The 22,535-nt window shown below is 43.3% G+C and overlaps 1 protein-coding gene across 1 annotated transcript in view; it reads left to right on the top strand.

Annotated features, from left to right (window-relative positions):
* Nucleotides 1-22,535, top strand: part of LOC126153873 (protein split ends-like) — a 360,157-nt gene that overhangs the window by 161,465 nt on the left and 176,157 nt on the right. The window contains exon 2 of the mRNA XM_049916099.1: nt 17,167-17,385. Within this exon, the coding sequence (XP_049772056.1) occupies nt 17,167-17,385 (219 nt within the window). The remainder of the gene's footprint in view (nt 1-17,166; nt 17,386-22,535) is intronic.

Consider the following 22,535-nt stretch of genomic DNA (forward strand, 5'->3'; position numbering starts at 1 on the left):
TTAATGTGTGTTGATGATTTAGGCGGCCGGCCTTGGTGGCCGTGCGGTTCTAGGCGCTCCAGTCCGGAGCCGCGCTGTTGCTACGGTCGCAGGTTCGAATCCTGCCTCGGGCATGGGTGTATGTGATGTCCTTAGGTTAGTTAGGTTTAAGTAGTTCTAAGTTCTAGGGGACTGATGACCACAGCAGTTGAGTCCCATAGTGCTCAGAGCCATTTGAACCATTTGATGATTTAGGCAGACGAATAACTGTTCTAGGCATTCATATACAGAGTGATTCCAAATTTCAGGGATGGTGGAGAAGGGTAAGTGTATAAGTTTGAGGTAAGGGGCGTTGTTCGGAAACTACAGAGTTGATAGTTATAAGTGAAAATCGTTCTGATTCCTTTGACAGTGGACCTTTTGTGCTGCAAGCCCTTTGCTTTCCATATCTTTGGAGGAGATAGTATGGACCAAAACAAGAAAAAAAATGTCTATTAAATGTGGGCTCTAAAATGCGTACCTCAGGAGCTGTGAGTACTTGTTTGATAAAGGAGATGCGTTTCACATTAGCAAAGATGAACAAGTGCTCAGCTCGTAAGGTATGCACTTCAGAGCCCATGTTTACTGGACATGCTTTACTTGTTTTGGTTCACATTACCACCTTTCAAAATGTGGAAAGCAAAAGAACTTGCAGCAGAGGGTCCATTTTTAAGAAGCATCAGAAAGAATTTCGCCCGCTCTCGACTCGATCGTTTCCGGACCACAGTCTCTTACCTCAAACTGATACATTTACCCTTCTCCACTATCCCTCGAATTTTATAACATCATCGCGGAATCACCCTGTGTAGTAGAAAATAAGGTTAAAATTACATTTCATTCTACGGAAATCATGTCAAAAACATAGGCTTTTGAAGTTGCCTTACGTAGTTTATTTTTTTGTACAAATGGAGTATGGCGAAAAAGGTATGGCATAGGAAGGGGGGGACGAGAGAGAGAGAGAGAGAGAGAGAGAGAGAGAGAGAGAGAGAGAGAGAGAGAGGAGGGGGGGGGGGAGGTGAGAATTGAGAGGTGTGATTGAAGTTTCAGTGAGTTGAGAAGTGGGTTCATACTTCAGGTGCTTGCCCTCGAACCCTCGTGTCTGTAGTTATTCTCCTGATGAATTTGTGCTCGTTGCCTAATGTCGTCGTTAATGAGACGTTGAACTGAAGCGTTAGTTCTGTCCACTAGAGCTGAGTTACTGCTCTTATAAATGTATCCATGCGATTTTGTACTTTGCCCCATTGGTTGAGCGGGACTTGGATTTTCTTGGGCGGCATCTGTAGCAGTGGGAGAACAGTTGGGTTGGGCGGGTGCCGGGCCGCTGCAGTTTTCTCTGCCTCTGCCTCTGCCCCCGCCCGCCACACCGGCGGGATAACGATCGGCTGGGCCCGCTCTGCGCGAGCTCAACCCAGCGGGAGAGCGCCGCTGCTAAACGTTGCCACGCCAGGCCGACCATAATTCATGACAAATGGGTTGCTGATCCACGCCCAATATCTTGCGCTATGCCCACTTTCTTTATGCTCTGTTTTCCGTCAAGGGAACCCACCACAATAGTCACCGAGTTCTTTGGCCAATATCTAATTGACGCTGTGTATCTGTAGCTTACCGTGATCTTAAGTGAAAATGACTGTTACATTTTTTTGTTAGTTATTGCCTTCAGTCTGGAGATTGGTTTGACGCAGCTTTCCGCGTGTCTAATCTATGTAAGCAAGTCTTTTCATCTCTGCATAGCCACTGCAACCTGCATCCATAATCTTTCCTTGGACATCCTCTATAGTTTTACCCTCCACTATCAACTGAAAATTCCTTGACGCCTTAACATCGTATCAACTGCTCTTCTTTCAGATAAGTTGTGCTATTAAATGCGCACACCCTGTCTAATGCATTCATGCTTTCAGTGTTAAGCTTCGTAGCGGCAAGGGAGGGTCTGAAGGAATAAAATCAAAAATTTGAAGTGTCACAGATCACAAGCAGCATATCGAAATTACGTTCTGTCTGTTAGCTGACTTTCGTGGCATATCGATGGAGCGCGTTCTGAAAGCGGCTCTGATCTTTATGAGTATGTTCTGTGTAATATCAGAGGTGTTCCGCCACGCCTAGACCCTGCCACAACACTCTCCCTCTTAGTGGTGGAACATTGTTGCATACTACTCCATTCCTAGTACACCGTTAATTTTCTTCTTGCTACTAGTTCCATGCGGCCAGCCACAATTTCCTCTTTTGTTTCAGTCCCTTCGTGCCGGAATAAAACCTATATCCTAAATCCTCAACTATTCGTTTGAACACACAACCTGTCATGCATCCTTTCTCTAATTAGCTTTGTACACATTCTTTTCCTTGTCGAATCAACGGAAAAGTTCTTTCTTTCGTATCAGACCAACTTATTTTTCAATAATCTTTTGTAACACCACATCTGAAACGCTTTGGTTCCCCTTGGTCATCTTGGCTTAAACGTCGAGATGGTGAGTTTTGTGTTAGTACATTTTGTGACTATCATAGATATTTCTTACAATCAAACGGGATAATTTTGTGTTGGTGGTATTTCGCTGAACACACGGGGAGAGCGCAAACGTTAGTAACGCTCTTTAGGCACGCGCCTGAAATAATAGGTGATTTAATAATTGCCTTACATAAGACAAGTGCAGTAGTCAGTTATGATATGAAGCTACAATCTCCAAGACTGTTGGCTCACTTAAGTAAAAATGTATATTTTTGTTATAAACGACGGCTGGTAAACAAGTCAAGAGTCCACTCGTGAGAAAAGTGCTCATCCCCTGCACGTTGGAAAGTCTTTCTTCTGCGAGTTTTCTGCCCTTCGTTTGATGTGCAGTGTGACTCGATTGGAATAGCGTAGAGTATTTAATGATATCAGAACCTGCACGGTGTAGTTTACATGCCATCAAGACACTGCTACACGCCACTCATTTCCCTTTTCTTCTTCGCTTGGTACCTGTACCCCATCCACCGCAAAATTAATGAATAGAGAATTCAGTATAATTAGTTTATGATCACAAAACATTCCGAACTCTTATCAAATTTATTAACAGGCAGTGGTTTGCACATGCAGTTCTGATAGTGTTCATAGCACCGAAAAGGGCTTCTCGGCTATTGTGTATGTAATCGTTCTTTTGTAGAAGCCCTATCGTGCCAGTGTGGCAACAAGTAATTAATTGTTCTGATACTTGAAGCTTACAGTCAAGTCAGTCATCAGTAACACATTCAAGACATGTCTATAAATTGTTGGAGTCTGAACTGGAATCCGAATGGAAACACCAAGTACAGCGGCTGATGCGGCGTCAAGACTCACCTCCCCCTGAGTCAGCCACGTGTGCAGCCTTTTCCCTTACACATTATCGACCTCTTTCTTCCTCCTCTCGCTCTCCGCTCACTTCAGATTGTTGTTTCCACTCTTTCATGTTAAGTATCAACTACTTCCCCCGACTGTCTTGTGCGCTTTACCCGAACTTTTTATTTTAGATTCTGGAAATGAAATGATCGTTTGGCATTCATTGGACGGGATATCCCCTTCGGGATTCGGTCGCCGTATTGCAAGTTGACGCCACTTCGGCGACTTGCGTGTCAATGATGATGGAGGACACACTACACCCAGTCCCCAGCCGGGAATCGAACCCCGGCACCCTTGTGTGGTAGGCGGTAACTCTACCGCTGCGCTACGAAGGCGGTCTAGATTCTGGAGAACAGTCTGTCACGTTAATCCATTCGTGTAGCCTAAGCTGAAACAATCGGTTAGTAACTCGTACCAGTCGTTGTAGTCGGAATAATAATGTAAGAGCAAACTGTCTTCTGACTGCATGTGTTATGTGTCGCCTCACGTTCGCTATAATAAGACATTGAACTGCTAATCACGAAATAACAGTACGGAATTGTTTTGGATCCTCCTGCACTGTCTCCATGGGCTGATTTTAAGACCGTGACTAGCAAAGCAGTGTGATGTCGAAGCACTTTTCTTGTTTCATAGTTTGAAACTCTGCATTAACAGGGCCTCAGGCCTACATACTGAGGACAGGTGCAGCTTTTAATCCCGGTCATTGGGGCACACTCTGATGCCACGCATCAGAATTCTTGAGACAGACAAATCCTTTTTTTTATCCAGCTCTTTGCGGCCTCCCATTCTTGAGTTAACTGCAGTTAGACGAGTTACAGATTGTTCCGCAGCCCTGTCATTTTGTATGCGTTATTAGCTGTATGGGCTGAATTCGGCGTTTCTTGTCGAGAAGTAAAACCCCATTCTTGTTTTGATGATGTTATTAATAGTATCCCCAAATCATTTGGAGATAATAGGTAAATTCTGTATTGTATTGTTGACTGGAATTCGTTGCGAAATTAATGTTACGTGGTAAGTGATCTGTTTGAAGTACACGATTGTAATCTGGAGATCAGGTGTTTTCTTTCATCACTGCCTCAACTTTTCTGTCTAAATTATGAAAAAAGGTTTGGAAGTAAGAGCGGATTGCATTTCTTGATGTACAGAGAAAAGTCGTGAAATTGCTTTGGAGTCGTGGTGCAAGGCATTAAAAATGATAATTATTATTGTTATAAAATAAAAAACAAACGTGTGTGAAATATATACATCGACTGACTTCGTACAATTCTCATCTGCGTGAATGAATGCTTCGGAGATGTAGTCAAAGAGAACCCGTAGTTTCTCCAGCATGAGTAACTATCTTAAAAGATGTAACGGTGTGGCTGAGATGGGGCGGAAAGCTGTATTCAGGCAGCGAAGACTTTTTCCCCAGGACCTCCAAGCTTATCCACAGGATTGTTGTACTGCAGGCTGGCAGTGGAACATTAATACGGAGTAGCTGCTGGACGCCGGCCAACTACCGGTCCGCAAATAACGGTATGCCGGCTCTAGCTCACTGCGCTCGCCGCACGTAGTACATCCCAAGGGCGACGTGCTCATTCTACGCGCTTCTCCTAGAACCTGGTCTCACTAGATTATCATTTTCATTACTTCATTTTTCCCTTGCACCTGCTTTGCTTGAATGTTGAATGTCTGGCAAACTTTGTGTGACACTACTTTGAGCATCACGCAGGATGCCACATTTTATCAGAAACGAAGAATTAATTTTGGTCGTGCCTAAAGCGAGTATTATAAAGACACTGCAGTTGCAGTTATACCTTCTCGCATAGCGTTAACTGCAGTCTTAATTTTTCATAGCACTGTTATCGAGAAGGAATTGATAAACGAAAAAATACCATTATCGATTCGTATAGCCCATAATATCGCTCTTCTAAAAGGATTGGAAGCTAGATTCGACTGTAGTGAAATGTCATGTTGTGTAGGCTTTGTGAAAGGAAAAATAATGTAGTAAATAACCATTAAGGGGTTTATCAGTTGGGAGGTTGCGTAGAGAAAGAAAATGACAAGATGAGGTACTGGCAGAATTGAAGCCGTGCGTGGGTTGCATATTCGGTAGGGCACGTGCCTGCGAAACGCAGTGGTCCGCCATACAGTTTTAGTCTGTCGGGAAGCTTCAAAACAACACTTCCGTTTATTGATAGTTTATTTGGAGATAGTAGTCATTTTACAAAAAGATCGTGTACAAAAACACCTATGCCCCGTATCCGGAATACTACTCCACTGTGTGGGATCGCATCACGTTTTAGCAAAAGGGACATATAGTGTGTATAAAGAAAGGGAACACAAGCCAGGGCTCTTTTAAAGTTTAGAACTGCAGCGAAATGTGTAATTATAGTGTAATAATGAACGTTGCAATGTTTGTTCGTGTGTGCGCTTTTAGTGAATGAAATCCTATATAACCTAACTTTCCCCCGTCCAAATTTTGGTGCAGCACGAAACATTGCGCAAACTAGCCTGTTTGAAAGCTGCAGCATGAGCGGCAGCTACCGACAGCTTGGCAACACCGTGCGCCCGTGGCCGACCCAGAAGGGTCCACCCAAAGCGAAATGCAGCTGCGTTTCCTGCAGGGGAATTTGTGCTTCACGACGATTCGTACAGCGAGAACAATGCATTTCAAATTCTTGTTCGTAATACCTTATTATGTGCGATAATATTTGAAATTCTTTCATTTGACTGTCGTACGCTATCGAAACCATATTAAGCTAGTCGATAAATCCTCCGGCTGAACATTCTCATATTCAGTTGAGCCTGGGTAAAAAATCAAGTCATTCAAACTTAATGATTAGATCAGACTAATCTTCCGTAATTAGCCTTGGTTATTCTTACTCATATTAAGTTCACGAGCAGCAAAGAAACAAGTTGCCCCAGAATGCTGTTCAATCTGGAGCTTATCTATTTGCGCTTGTTTCTGGTATTAAAAAGGACTTTTGCATCAGGGGATGAGACCGAGGTGTCCGTTTCAGAAACAGCGGTTACATTAATTAATGCCTCAGTAGTAAGGCTACCATCTTCAACTGGTTGTATGATTTTAAACGCTCTTTGTTGCGTTATATTAAGAGATGTGTAATAGTACGATTGTTCTTTAAGTTCGCAGCATTTGTCAGCAATATTGTAGGCGACATGCCCTGTTTTAAAAGGACACCATTTCTTTCTTATCTGTTATGTAGTAAACGCTTTCAACAAAACGTGTGGATTATTAGCAAGCTCCGGCAGTCGCCACAAACGCGTCTCGAAGGAAAATTGTGTTGTTTTTATGCAGTGTTCATAGTTACTAGTTACATTGTTTATCACAGTTTATGGCCTTTATAAAGTCTAGGTATAATTATTGCCAGTTCATTATGTTTTTCCTCTGGTAGTACTAACAGTTCTGCTTAGAAAGGTGCTGTCTTATGTGGGTGTGTTGTTAATCGCTTATGCCTGTTTACATGAATAGCGGTAGCTGTATTGTTTCGAAATGTTACTGCCACACCAGGAAGTCGTTTCTCCTTCGTCATCCCATAGCTGGTTAACAGTAGTTTTACAATAGGTTTAGAGCTCACATTGTGCAACTCGAGTTTTGGAATTACTGGCTGTTTCAGTTCATCATGTTTATTTTTCAGTCGTGTTTTTCATTAATGGCGTCTGTATCTGCTGGATTACAGATTTGGTATGTTGTAAAGTACTATTCGTAAATTTGCAGCCATGGTTTCATATTACGCCTTAGTAAAATTTTCCTTTCTTCTGCTATAAAGGAGTAAAGAACTTTACCTGTAGTAAATGGGGTTGTTACTAATTAACGGAAGTTCTTACTGCATCGTTCGTATAGGAATGTACCTAATGTTCCCGTAGCATTCTGTTTCTCCGAGATTGCAAATGCGCACCTGACGCTTGTGACGAACTAGCTCACGCCGTTGGCAGTCCTGTACAGCGATGGCCGCCACTAGGCTGGTCCCCAGCGGAGCTCTCTCGCTGCAGTGGTGGGCTCGTCCCCAGCAGCGCGCCCTCCCCAGTGATATTGATTTGTAAGTTTCACTGGCTGGAATGGCCGTGAACTGAAAGCGCCTTCTTCCTCCGCTTTATAGGGCACTACTCCCTGATATGCTACCCGGGACGTCGTATTTTACGCCATTAGAGCATAAATTGAAGTTCATGTGTTACAAGACTCCAGGAAACGTAAGACTTGTTAAGGAAGACTCTCATCTAATTTTACGTTCTTCGTTGTTCGACCGGAGCGGCAGTAAACTTCGCTGCTGTTAACATACAGAATACTCTTATATTCAGTACTTAAATAGTTTCTATAATTTGTCGAACAGAACCGATATATTAGTAAAATAACGGTGCTAATACCCACATCGGCAAACGGTGATATTCATTGCTAGACTGCAATGTGGTAAAAGAACTTTGTAAGAGTGCGCATCCTACTGTTTAGATGGACGTTTTGTTTATTTTCCTAATTTAGAATATTTGTGAGAAAAAAAACCTTGTTACACACAAAATTTAAAACAGGAAGTGGTGTAGAATCATATATGTACAGAACCCAAAGGGCACATATCGTTGAGGTTTACGCAGTAATTGTTTTTACTTATCACGTAGGACGTGTTGCACTCAAGTGTGGCTGGCCGACGAGACGCCCGCCCTGCTGCGTGGCCTCCCACTGCTGACTCACGCGCGGCGTTGCCGCAGCCCGCATGGTCTCCAGCCTCACCGTTAAGCCCAGCCGTGCTTCCGTGTTACTAGTTTTATGAATTATCGCGCAGCACTCTGGTTTTCACCGAGGATTAATTTGAAATGTCAGACCCTAGTTATCGTCAGGTACCACGAAAGATTTTAAATATTGCTCGGTTCTCTTGTTAGTCGATCTACAGTTTCTTTTGCGGCGTGCATGTATGCTTTTGAGTACAAAGCGATCCTACTCAAGCCATTTCGCGTAAGAGCCGTTATTCGACTATCGTTAAATAATGTCTCCAGTCAAAGGTCTTCGTTAACGCTCGAGACAAGAGTCTAGAAACTTCTCATGTTTCAGAACTTTACAGCAGTGATACGTATTAACAGAATTCTATTGCAAGGTGTATGGCATTGTTTATGTTGTCATTGTTTTAACAGCTTGTTCTGACGAGGTCATTGATAGAAGAAAATTAGGTATAATTAACCTGTATTATTTAGGTGGGACTTGAGATAGCATGAAATCTGTAATTCGTAGACTTGAACACATTACGGTGAAAACTATCATTGAACTTTCTTTACAATCTCTGTGGTGTATCTGTTTGACCGTGCATGGATTGAAACATATTGGGAACACCGAAGTTTATTTATTGTCTGTTAATTTATTTATTGAAAACACTCACAGGAATGATGACGGGAAAAGGAGAATCATGCTGCTTTTCTTGTACACATCAAAACACACGTCAGTACTACATATATAATTTAATTCAAAAGTTACAGCTAACATATACCTGATAGACCAGGACGAGAGTCAAAAACTTAGCAACACAAGACGGTCGCATTTTCCGTAACGGCAGTATTTACGTAAAACTGCTGTCGCGAACATTTTTCACAGCAGAGGACGGTGGAAGTAATACCATTGTGAAGCACAAAATAATAGCAGCTTACGGAATACGTGTTGGATACTGATACTCCCTGATGTTCCTAATCGCGACGTCTGCCGTAGGCTGGTGCTGTAGGGTTACGGTTTTTTCCACGTTACGCCTGTTGGCCGATTGAGCATGAATGCCTTGCTGCCATTGGTGGATTTCTCCGCCAATAGTGTTTAAGGCCGCTCCGAACCAGTCCTCGGCTGTTGTCGGCTGGACGCTTTATATAATAACCCCCCTCCCAGCTCTGCAGCAGGCTTTTAGTGATACCCCTACTTCATGCTATAGTTCTCCTTGAAGCCCTTCTACGATGCTGACGTCACCGTAGGCGCCATGGCAACCTTTCCCTCGCTCAGAAGCAACTGGGTTGCCAGGCAGGATCCTTCAGCTACATCGATTTTTCAGCAGAAAAAGGCAAAACATACCAGTTCTCGTGTATCGTATAACCATCTGCTCGTGATGATCACGTCGCAGTAACGTAATGAAATAAATGACAGTGATACTCACTGACTGCGGATACGTATATGGCTGCAAAGCGCCTAGTTTTAACCGGAAAACGTATAATAGTTAAAATAAAAAATTGCGACACAGATTTTCATCGTCATACAGAGTTGTGTTGCAAAACAGTCGTAGTATCCAGAATAAGTACTCGTATAATGACAATTAATTTGATTCTGGCGTCAGTTTGATCTGACAATACCTACAGATAACAACAAATTCCTTGAAAATAAACACAACGAAACGATTATCTGCCCTATTGTTTCATCGAAGTCTTATTCTAGCGCCGAATACGTAAGACTGATTACCGTTTCAGTAATGCAGGAATTAAATACACTCATTCCTGCTGCCACACAATTTAGTCTTCGGTTCAGTGCTGCGGAGAGGAGCGAGAATAAGCCAATACGACCGAAAGCCAAGAACTGCGTGCGGCAGTGCGCAGGCGCAACTTCTGTCCAATAGCGAGGCTGTAACCGAAGTGGGAGAAGTTCTTGGCAACGAGCCAGTCCGCAGCGGTGGCTGTGACCCCACCTTCTATGCAAAAAAAGAACGACTTGCTGTACTTTTAGACTTCTGCATTTGCTGTTTTCGTGACAGCGCCATCCATTTGTGTTCACGCCGCTTTCGATAAATGAATTGTTAAGTCAAATGTACGTCATTGAAAATTAAATTTCATTCAGTAATGTAATTTTCAAAGCGAGATCGCTAGCTTTTTGTAACTTTGATCTTCTTCTTTTAGTTATCATTTCCGTGTATCGTAGAAAATAACATAGATATATTTTATGCTCGGTGAACAATTGTTTTCAGTCGTGTCTGAAGCACATCATCGTCATTGGTAGGCCCATCATATTTGCCAGTATAATTAGTTGCAGACGAAAGAAAGACATGATAACAGACACGGAACTTAGCTAACCATTACCGTTAATGTATACGTAAGTGGAGATACGTGTGTGTATGTACCACCACAGCTTTGGAACGCCCTGAGTAGTTACCACCAAACTGGTACACATTGAGCCTAGTACCAGGAGAGAATTACCCTTGGAGTAAGTAAGACCTACTGCTTGTGGGGATGGGTGTAGGAAAGTGGTGAAACGAAAGCATAACTCAGGAACGCCTGGAAAAATTTCATCCAAACTTTGTATATGACTAAATATTCGAAAAAAGCAGTTGAGGAAGACAACCCTAGAACTATGAGCTATCACCTCTGCAAATGTTAGTAGGAGTAAAAAGGAATTACATTAAAAGTAAAAAAGGGACACTTCCGTGAAAAAATACCACTTCAGTGGTCTCAATGGCTGTTTGGTGAAACTAAAAATCATCATCATCATCAATTTCACTTCAGGCAGTAGGTTGCACGGCCTGTTCCGGAACCCATCTTACCCTTGTGCGTTCGCTACTTCGGTCATTGAAATTCTAGGCAGATGATCTTTTCGCACCAATTACACCTGAATGATAACACCAATTGACCTTTTATTTTTTAAATTTTGCTTACCAACTCGAAAAGGTGTAGTTCATGCCCTATTTCTGTGTTTCGTATTCTGACCATCAGTTTGCAGCTTTTAATTGCCCTGAGAAATTTCATCTCTGCAATTATTTATTGAAAGTACACGCTAGTTTCGTTCCTGGTTTTATGTTTTAGAATTCTGTGAATAGTTCCACATACAGGTTTAAATTTGAAAAGTTTTCTTCGTACGTCGCGGTCTACTGTTGGGGATATTTCACATCCAAGATATTTAAAGGTGGATATCTGCTCCAGTGATTTGCCTATCTCTGTTTTCGACCTTATCATGGTTTTCCCCAGATCTGTCATTACTTTTGATAATCCGTATGAAGTAAAAATGCTGTTATCAATATATGTTTACATGGAAATGCGTGATATTAGTAATTGCGCAGTTACCTAATGGTTAACCCAATCGCCGCCATTATCGATTATAGCTTGACACCTTAGCGCTCTCTCCGGTAAATCATCCACGTGTTGAACCTCTCAATATCGTTTGCCCAACTTCGCAACGAATGTCTTTGACTTTTTGAAGATTTTTAGCAGCAGCTCCATATGAAAGTCTTGGTTCCTTTGGATGATTTACAAGAAATACTATCTCGTGACGCTTCAGATATATTGCACCCATTTTAAACTGCAACCGACAAAACAAAACATTCAGCTCTCACACTGTTTGTCTATACACTGTGCAAAAGTGCATTGATTACAGATTCGAGACCACTGCCAGAGATGTAGCTGCGGACGTTACATTGAAAATTATGTACACTTTCTTGTGGAACTGAGTGAAGATATTAGAAAGTCTTGGGGCGAGACAATCAGATAAACAGTTTGTGATTATGTATCACAGAGCACATCCCTGTTCAGGCTGTCGAATGCCTTCGAAGATCGATGAAGTCGGTGTGAATATCCAAACTGAATTCCCTTCTTTGTTCAATCACTTGCTTCACGTCGAAAATGGAATCTACTGCAGAGTGGCTCTGCCTAAACCCCATCTGTTCTTCACAAATGATGATGATGATGATGATGATGATGATGCCTGCTATGCCCTTCAGTCTACTATTGATTATTCTGATGCATATTTTATAGACGTTGTTTAGCAGTTATACTCCTATAATTTTCGCATTCACTGACTTTCGCTTCATCTAATTCTCAACTATTCTTCCTGTTCCCAATCCATATTCAGCAGATGCATGGGTCTTCACATGTTAGAAGCTTCCACCATATTTCAAATATCAGAGTAGTCACGGACCTAGGAAAGTAAACATGTAATATGTAATCAAGTGTCTTTTTATTAACAATACAATTTTTATTAAACATTTTACTTTATAATTCGTGGTGACGAAGTTGGTAAGTAACAGACTACAAGTATGAAGGCCCTGGGGCTCTGTCGCCATTCTGTCTTAGAATTTTTTCCTGCCACTTATCACTTCTCTCACCTCTGGCATTGGTTTGTTAATGTGGAAAATAGCAGCTGTTTAACTGTAGGTCCTTTTGTAAGGTCTGAGTTATCCAGTTCAAGGGCTGGAAGGAGACAAGAGTATGCCATCTCTAATAGGGTCATACCTTGTGCTAAATAAAACCAAACCTTTGACTGAAGGTTGCTATCCTTTTTTAGAATCCTGCGTTGCCTGTATGTCTTTAAAATATATGCCGTAAATTAACTACACTTAGTATTACACTGTAGACAAATATAATTCCTTTCCCTGTCTGATAGAAAATTGGGATAAATAACTAATATGTAAACACTAGGGTTTTCTGTTACATATTTCCACTTTTATTTGTTATGTAGAACGTTATAATCTCAAATACTGTAAATTTTACCAAAATGTTACATATGTGCTTTTGTAATTCGTATGGTTTGAGGCATGATAAACAACACTTTTCATCAGTGGGATAGCACAAAAACTGACATAACCTGATCCTTAGTACAGTGTGCGAGCACCACAAATGGCAAACACTAGGTCTTACGTATTGTGACGGATTAATGATTACTTCATGAGGGATAATTCACAAAGGAATCAGAATCGATGGATCAGTCACGGAAAGTGCTGATATAATTGTAATACGTCTTCCTAGTTAAATATTTAGGAGCAATACTGAAAATCGATATGAAGTGAACATCAGGTAAATCAGCATTGAAATAACTAATAGTAGCACTCTGGAAAAGTGCATTGCATCTACAAAGGAAATAGCTTTTAAGACACAAGTACGACCATTATTGAGTATTCCTCTAGCCGTTGGAGCCCTTACTACGTAGGCATAAAAAGTGACATCCAACGAATTCAGAGACGGGCTGCTAGAATCGTAAGAGGACGGTATAACTCATATGAAAATGTAGCAGAGGTGCTCAGAAAACTTAAATGGGGATAACTGGAAGGAACGCGACGTAGGTCTAGCGAAAGGCACTTTGGGGTAGTAGAAATAAGGTAAGAGTGTCGGCGTTTACAGGAGCGTACATGTATTAATTAGTCACTTATTCCTCGCCAAAAACTCGAATGTAATGCGATAAAAAATCGCTACTATAAATACGAAAGACCCTTCACCGTGTTTTCACCGTGTTCTGTACAGTGACTTACGAAATATTTTGACGTAGAATTTTATCCCAAACGACATGTTTAAATGCTTCAAGCCTGAAGACTGGTCACAACTTTAGAGACATACGCCTACCTTGTAGTATATCGTCCACCAACTAAGCTTTGGTAGTACATACAGCGTCTTCCACCGGAAGAATATAGTCGGCTGTTCCAGCGTGCAAGATAAAAAAGGCGGGCAGATGTCTCCCCTTATACCAGAGCCACTGCAAAGCGAGCCAAGTACCACACATATTATTCTGGAGGGCATAGATGGAAACACCCTTCCGAATAGCATGATGTGTGGTTCCCCCCGTAAGGCACCAGACGATTCCCAATTCGATTCCTGTTCAGTTATATTGCAGAGTTCATCATCTGCCCTTGTGTAATTCGATCTAGTAGACATTTAATGAGCTCGATGTCAGCGGTCGTATAAATTTTTCTACGAACAGCCAAAGAACTGTCCCAAACGACGTTAAGGCCGCTGCGCCCGACTATGACGCTCTTTGTCCTCACTATCAGTCTGCCAACGCATGTGAGGATGTTCGCGAATAAATGAGTCGTTGTTGTCGTTCCTGCGCCTTTCTGTAAATAAACTCGTCGGGTCGCAGACTGCAAACAAAGTTGTAGCTTTTTCACTCACCATTCACGATGTAGCTCTGTTCAGTGTCTTCAGGAGCCTCAATTTGTACGAGTCTGCCATCAAGAAGACGCCGACGATCCCTTGTAGCTATGTACTATCCGCGCAAAATAACCTGACATTCGTTGCTGCAGCTAAGGGGAAAGACCGTAAAAGCATTTCCCATTTACGATCGTTCCAACAAACCACCGCGCCGAGTGTCAACTTGATTTGCGCGGACAGTACATACAGGGTGTTAAAAAAGAAATATTCCATAGTGCTGAGAGATGTAGTATGGACAAAAACAAGGCAAAGCTGTCCAGTAAACATGGGATCTAAAATGCATACCTTAAGAGTTATGAGCTCCCGTTTCCTTACTTTTAAACAAATCTCTTTTACTGCAAGCTCTTTGATTTCCATATTTTGAGAAACTATAATGTAAATTTCACCAAAATGTTACATATGTGCTTTTGTTGAAAGAATGGTTCAAATGGCTCATCAGTCCCCTAGACTTAGAACTACTTAAACCTAACGACATCACACACATCCATGCCCGAGGTAGGATTCGAACCTGCGACCGTAGCAGCAGCGCGGTTCCGGACTGAAGCGCCTCGAACCGCTCGGCCACCTCGGCCGGCTGTGCTTTTGTAATTCGTATGGTTTGAGGCATGACAAACAACACTTTTCATCAGTGGAATAGCACTGAAACAGTGGACTAGCACTCATTGAGACTAGTACAGTTTCCATGCAGTACTTGCATTTATTCTGAATGTACAAACAAACAAAATGTGTGAAGTTGAAGAATTCCATCACCAAGGTTTCTGTAATTTTAATCAGCTTTTGTAGCACTTTAATGCACCTAAGGACATCACACACATCCATGCCCGAGGCAGGATTCGAGCCTGCGACCGTAGCGGCCGCGCGGGTCCAGACTGAAGTGCTTAGAACTGCTCGGCCACCTCGGCCGGCACACCTTTACTGGAAGTGGTCGCTTTTTGTTATAGGAATATGCATGGGCCTTCAGTATCTTCTGCACATATCATCTGTAACATGTCGTGTCCTCCAAGTGTAATTTTACCTAATCTGTTTGGTGATTCCACCGATCGTATCTTACAATGAAGTCAACACAAGCGTAGTAAGTACGAGTGATGTATTGGCCCTTCAGATTAGACATAGGTCAACACTCAGCACACTGAGACTATGTAGGTAGAGCTCTTTAAGTGGGTGTTTATATTTTTCGTAAATCTTATTCAATTTGCTGTAAATTATTCGTGTATTTACTCATCGATAAATTACTGCTACAATTTATTTCGTTGCTCATGATTATACTCAACATCCAAGAAGCTGTAACTCTATAGATACTGGACAAATTCTTATGCTCGTGAGCAATTGAATAAGACGCACAAATCAACTGGCGTGTGGATGAATTCAGTGATGCATCTTGTCTTGGATTCCACGAGCCATTGATAAAATTTGGGTGCCCTCTTAACTTACCAGAGCTCAATCGCCGCTACCAACGCTTGGAAATTGCTCAGAGCTGGAACGGCATTACATTACTTGGATCACGTTACTTGCACGGCGCCCGTAGATGTGTTCAGTAGGATTGAGGTCAGGTGACCTGGGGGCCCTACAAGCATCCCTATGTTCATGAAGGGTTCCTCAGACCATTCTGGAACAATTCAGATGCGATGAGAGGTGGTGCACTGCTCTGCTGAAGGTACAGGTCGTCTGCAGAGTGATGTAAGCGCAGACGGATGTCACATGGTAGATCAGTGGGTTAATGTTTCGTTCAGCATTGAGAGAGGATGACAAATTATCGAAAGAGCCGCTTTTATTCACATGGAAGGACAATACCCCTGCTACTGGCCTGAACGGTGTCTCCATGGCCAGGGAGCTCTATCACTTTTGGTACATCACGACTCAACAATCCAGGCGACGTTTCAGCTTGCTTTGAGTGACCAGTGACCGTGATCATGGACTTGTATTCACCTCTGGAATCACCGACGTTGTGTGACAGAGATACCTGACGTATCTATGCCCCACAGAGAAATAGTGAATTTGGATGTTATATCTGCTTTCCGGTTGTCGCTGAGCTTTGGAATTGACAAGTGATGCGGAGCACTATTTCCGCTCTTATCAATTGTATAACCACGATAGATGACTGCGATCCCAATAATCAATACTGTGTTGCTGGCGTCGTCGTTCTTCCCCAAATCAAAGTAGCCACGCTACACGTTTTGGTTCGGCGGAACGCGCGAAGTCTATTGCCTACCTGACAGGGAGAGACGGAGTATTGGTACGTCAGACACCGCGACCAAATGTGAAAATATTACGCGCCTTGCAAAAATTGCCCACGACTGTCGTATATCTCGTAATTCAGGTACGCGTGAATGTATGCGGGCCTTTTTAATGTAGACTTCGTAAGTTCAGCATAATCAAGATTTGGTTTTCCACGTGAAACAATGTTACGTGCTTAATGAACGGTAAAGCTGCTATCAAGTAGGTTGATTTGGACGCGGTATCGATTTATTAGGTATAGTCCCGTTAGGGTTCAAGACATATAGTTTTCCTAGATGGCTATAGTAAGGTATTCGCGGTCTTCGGTATTCTCAAAGCATCACCAGAGGCGCAAGTTACTAGAAAAATCTATATGAACAGAGCATTGAACTTGGAACTTTTGCAATTATAATACGATAATAAGGCAGTTGACAACTAAACCACAAATTCATACTAGCAGATTGTAAATATGAAGGTGTACTGTTGGGAATTCATATGAAAGAGTTTTTGCTTAGAACACGTTTTGGATGGATTTGTATGCCCTCATTGTTTACGAAAACAACGTGAGAGGAGGAAGTGCGCCTGATAAGTGTTTGGTGTTTGCCTTTAGTACTGAGTTTGACCTTGCAGGCGGAATGGCGGAGATGCACGGGAATCTAACTTGTATTTTTCTGTTGTGTTATGTTCCGCTTCGTTCCGACATACGCCTGACGGTGTGGCTTGTGTTGCAGCTATGGGCGCGTCCAGAGCGTCAAACTGCTGCCGCGCGTCAAGGACGACGACGGCGGGGGTTCCAGCGGGCTGTGCGCCACCGTCGCCTTCATGGACATCAAGTCGGCGTCCAAGGCCCACAACATGGAGCACAAGCTGGACGAGCGGTGCCTGAGCACCGAGTACTACGAGCCCGCTGCCATCCCCGGAGGCTACTCCACGCCGCGCTTCCCCCACGGGTGCGTCGCTGCTCTTGTCCTCTCTCTCTCTCTCTCTCTCTCTCTCTCTCTCACTCTCACTGCTGCTACCCACCCTCGCTTGGCTTCGTCCGCGTCCCGTGTGTACGCGCGCTGCTGCACTCCTCCACTTCTGACGCGCCCTTTCGTTTGATTCAGTTCACAGATGCAACACGGCAGGTCCCGCCACCTTCAATAACTCACAGTTGACTCTATTTTCCTCTGGTAAATTTGTTCTTCACGTTTACACTGCCCACTATACTTCAAAGAATGGCGGAATGGTTTCGGACATGTGTATTTTGTCCGGACGGCAACGTTGTAGGAGTGATCGGCCGACACGAATGGAAAGACCGTATACAGAAACGACGTTGTGCTTAGCATTAAGTGCTTCTTTTTAACACTCGGGGTTAAAAAGGCACGAAGCTTTAATTATCATCTCGAAAGTGTAAAGCTACGTACTTAAGTTTTTGTTGCTTGCGGGTACATGTCTGCAGTCGTGGTTGGTATACACTGAAATCCCCGCGTCATAATACAGTAGCATGTCGCTAGAGTAACCAAAACAAAATTGCACTTCCCGTTGATGGATGGGCGTATCGCGCAATAATTCGTTTACGGCAGCAGCGGAAGCGTTGCGGTTGTGTCAGGTCAATCTAGATAGCTAAAGAAGTGACCTCGATTAACTTGTGACTTATGCGTTGCTGCCGAAAACGAATTACCTGCCGCGCTATACTCGGCATCATCACAGGGCTATGACGCCATTTACTTTTGGTTGCCCTGTTTCGCGGGGATTACAGTGTGTACCAGGACTGCACATATATTCCTACTAACAAACGAACAAAAAATACAATATGTAACTTTTTAGGTGATAATTACAACACGAGTACCCCGCGCAGTACACTCCTACATTTACAAAAGGACGCATACAGTTGGGTAACGACTGTTGTGGGATGGTCATAATACGTCTCCCGTTGGCTTCGTCCGTCGACGCATGCTCGAATACACATGCTCCATGTACGTCAAAGAAAAGCTGACGCGTAGTCGAAGGTTGGTTTGAACACTTAGAGTGATTTACTTGTGCTGTTGTACACTGTGTGTACTTTCTTCCTCCGACCTATTAGCTAGAGCACCCAAGGGATCTTACTGTTTAATGTTGTAATCAGACCATTAAGTGCCTTAAATTATTTCACAAGCATAGTATAGAAGTGAAATAATGTTACGCAAAACGAAAATCCTGATACTAACTATGGATCGAGTACACAATCCTAGACCCTCCGCTTTGAATATTGTCATCACAGCGACCAAGCCGTATTCATGTAGGTTATGTGGCGGCCATGTGATTCTGAACTGAAAGAAAATACATACGCATCCGAAAAAGTGTACACAAGTAACGCCAGTACGTAGTCTACATTCTGTCGCCTTTTAAAAATCTGCAATAAATGAAGCTGCCAAACGACATGTTTTGTTACGAACCCGGTTTTAAAAGTGTGTAGTGACTCTCAAGCAAAAAAGCAACGTCTAATTTTACCTTGTTCCGTTGAGCAGTGTACACCGTATTTACGATTGCGTGTGATTTCTCTTTCATTTTAAAAGATATCGTGAGCTTTTACTGTTCATGTTTCCTTGACGAACTAATGTACAGCATGTCATGCAGCAAGCCGGTGAAAGGCTGCGTGTTGCCGAAACGTGTCACGTGGACTCACCTTTCGTAGGATTTTCCACTTCATTGCACTACTATAGTCGTGTTCAGGAGCAAATTAATAAATATCTGTGAACTGAATTAAAATTACCGAAAATTGGCGTTCTGTACCATACTGCTTTATGGCCGAAGCTTCTAACTGACGAGCGCGTGTACATGCGGGATACTTGCTGAAGATCGAAGAAACGTGTCCCTTCCGTTTCTGCCCTATTTAGCATTGTCGCAGTAATTTCTTTCTGGGCTAATGTCTCTCAGTGATGACAGCTTCAGTTAGGCTTGTTCTCTTATCGAGGTGACTGACATTACTACTAGTTGGGTGTAATTAATTGTGTATTCTCCTCCCCCAGCTCCCCCCCCCCCCACCTCTTTCTCCCCACATACAAATCCAGGATGTTAGATACCAGCTTTCCGCTGCAAATTGGTAGTACTTCCTCATTGTGTTGTAGTCGTAGCGAATTTGTCGCTGAATGCGTATATATTCAGATAGTTCATAACCCTGTGGGTCACTCTTAAGTGGAGTGACAATCCCGTATCCTACTCGCGTCTGACGCTAAAGGTACATGTCCACCGCCCACCATTTCCCACTCACGTATCTGCCCGTTTGGTTTGTTGTTAGCACGTGTGTTGCCGACTTACAACATCTTGTTTGAGATAAAATTTATTTCTGTGTCAGTCAGTGTTTGGATCAAAACTTCAGCGTCGCCCATTAGTTTTTTTCGAGGAGAATTGTCGAGTTTGGTAGACTCTGTGTCGTGTTCTACACATGAGCCAGATAAGAAGAGGAAGAAGCCGTCAGTATAGTGTCGTACGTGTATGCGTGTGCCACTTTCCATCTCCCTGTGCTAAGTGTCGTCGGCTCGTCGTGTCAGCGTCCAGCTCCACAGTGAAGCGACAAGCTGTTTGTGTGTTGTGTTTGTGAGAATTGAGTGTAGTGTTTCCGCAACGGATGAAGGCGTCGTGCCCGATGGAAGCGCACTCCTGTGTGACAGTCTGCAACATGGAAACCAAACCGTCACAGTGAACACGTCTTCGTGTGCATCTAGTGGAAACGGCTGTGGAAGTGTGGACTGCGTGTTCAGCACCCGAAGGTGTCGAGGATTATCGCGCAGTGCTGCTCCGCGGTGTCCGCTCGCGGAAATGCTCCGTCGCCGTGAGCTGCAGAGCGGTCGAGTCTGCAGGAGCGGTCGTGCGGCTTTCAGCGCGGAGGACCCGGCGGTGCCGAAAGTATCGCGAGTGTTTGGCAGGTAATCGCCACGGACGCCCACCGCGTGGCCAGCGTCTCATCGCAAGGTCAGTGTGGATTTCCTCATTCTCTGTTGTGTGAGCTGCGCCTGTATCGGCGTCGCTGTGCATGCCCCCTGCCGCCTGTGTCGGTGTGCTCTGGTAGATTGGTTCACACTGCAGGTGGACGGCTCCAGGACGTTCGCCTCGACTCCATTGGCGATGGTACGACGAACTGCTGCATATTATGGCAATAATGATTTGCCGAGTGGAAGAACTCTGACAACAACTTTAACCAACCCAACAGTGTTACCAACTCTCATTCAACAGACCTTAGAAAGTGACCGTGATTACAGCGGACGAACAAGTAAACGATTGACTAGGCCGCAAGTAGAGTGTCAGCAACCATGTCGATGTGGAAACTAACATTATGCTAGCTTGTTGGCATTTCCCAACGTACCTGCAGTTTTCAAAATTATTGTATTTGACATATGTAGACGTTAAATAACACACACATCACTCATAATATGACAGGCATTATATTTGTACAATCGAAATAGAAATTGCGTAGTGCTGGCCTCAAAGCAAATCAGACAAAGGTTTATGTTCCAAGATTTATGGGAATCAGACGGTATTGATCCTCTGATATCTGTAGCGATGTTCACCCAGTGTTGATACTGTTCTCATTGATAGACAATACGTATAAAGTTGTGACTAGAGTAAAATTAAAAGCGTCATCAGTCCGAAGATTGCTTTGAACACCTCAGTGCCGTACTAGGCATGGTCAGGTGGAAGTGGTATTCCGTTGCCTTCCTTCGACCTTTGGACTGATTTACCAGCCAGTTATTGGGGGAATAAAGAGATTAATGTGGATTCCGGACAATGGGGAACCTCGGCATTTTTAACATCAACAAAGAAAGAAGTGATAAGTGACAGATAAAAATCCAATGATTGACCGGGCAGTTAATAATTGAGGCACCGAGCCACATGTAAAAATTACGTAATTAATATTTTGTTGCGTGTTAGCCATAGTAGCTATTCTTGGTAAATCGAGTGATTGAAATAAATGGAAAAGATAACACTAAAATCTGCGTACTATAAGTAACAGCGTTTTTTCTGTATCAGCGGCATGTTAACGTCGCAGTGAATATCCTCACATAAAACGGAAACTGCAGTCAAGAAGCTACGACTTCGATTTTTATATTGGCATATCGGCAGTAAAAATGAAATTACGGATTTTGTTATTAAGTTCCCAATTTTTTGTTACTTTGCAAGTACATGCTTGCCTGGTATACAGCGAAACCCTGCGTCACAGTGTCGTATCGCACGCTAGGGTAGCCAGTCCTAAATGGCACCGCCCAGTGGTGAAGTAGATTATCGTGTGGTAATTCACTGTCGGTAGCAGAGGAAATGTTGGAGAAGCGTCAGGCCAGACCAGTCGCCTAAAGAAGACATCTGGACTGGTCTGACACGGCTGTAGCATTTCCAATGCTGCCGACAACGAATTACCGCACGATATTTCCACTTCACCAATGGGCTGTGCCATTGTTGATTGGCTACCCTAGGTGTACGTTATGATACCGTGGCGCGGAAATTTCAGTATGTATCAGGACTGCAGACATGCAAGCAAACATACAAAAAGTTTGTTACGTAACTTCGTATTTTTTCCATGTGATACTTAAAACATGACTACCCCTCGTAATTGAATGATCGGATGCTCTTAATATAACTCTGGTGAAGGGAACTGCATTAAAGTAATACTCCTTAGGATTTTAAACTGGCTGTGCTCATCTGCTCCGTAGGTGTAATTTTCGACTGCTGATTCCATTTGAGTCTCTCACCATGCTCAGTTGGTTTTTTAGTATCAAACTGTCCCATATAGCCGGCCGGAGTGGTCGAGCGGTTCTAGGCGCTACAGTCTGGAACCGTGCGACCGTTACGGCCGTAGGTTCGAATCCTGCCTCGGGCATGGATGTGTGTGATGTCCTTACGTTAGTTAGGTTTAAGTAGTTTTTGTTCTAGGGGACTGATGACCTCAGAAGTTAAGTCCCATAGTGCTCAGAGCCATTTGTCCCATATACAGTGGGCTTTAATGACGGCATCTTGTGTGGTGCATCTACTGTTCGCCCTTGGTGTGCTGTAGGAATCACCCGGCTTTAACTTAGTATGATTCTGAGTAATCACTTTTTTTTTTTTTAATGCGGATGGGATGAATGCAGAGTTGTAGACTGGAACA

Source organism: Schistocerca cancellata, chromosome 2 (genome assembly GCF_023864275.1).
Source record: "Schistocerca cancellata isolate TAMUIC-IGC-003103 chromosome 2, iqSchCanc2.1, whole genome shotgun sequence".
NCBI classification, from domain to species: Eukaryota; Metazoa; Arthropoda; class Insecta; order Orthoptera; family Acrididae; genus Schistocerca; species Schistocerca cancellata.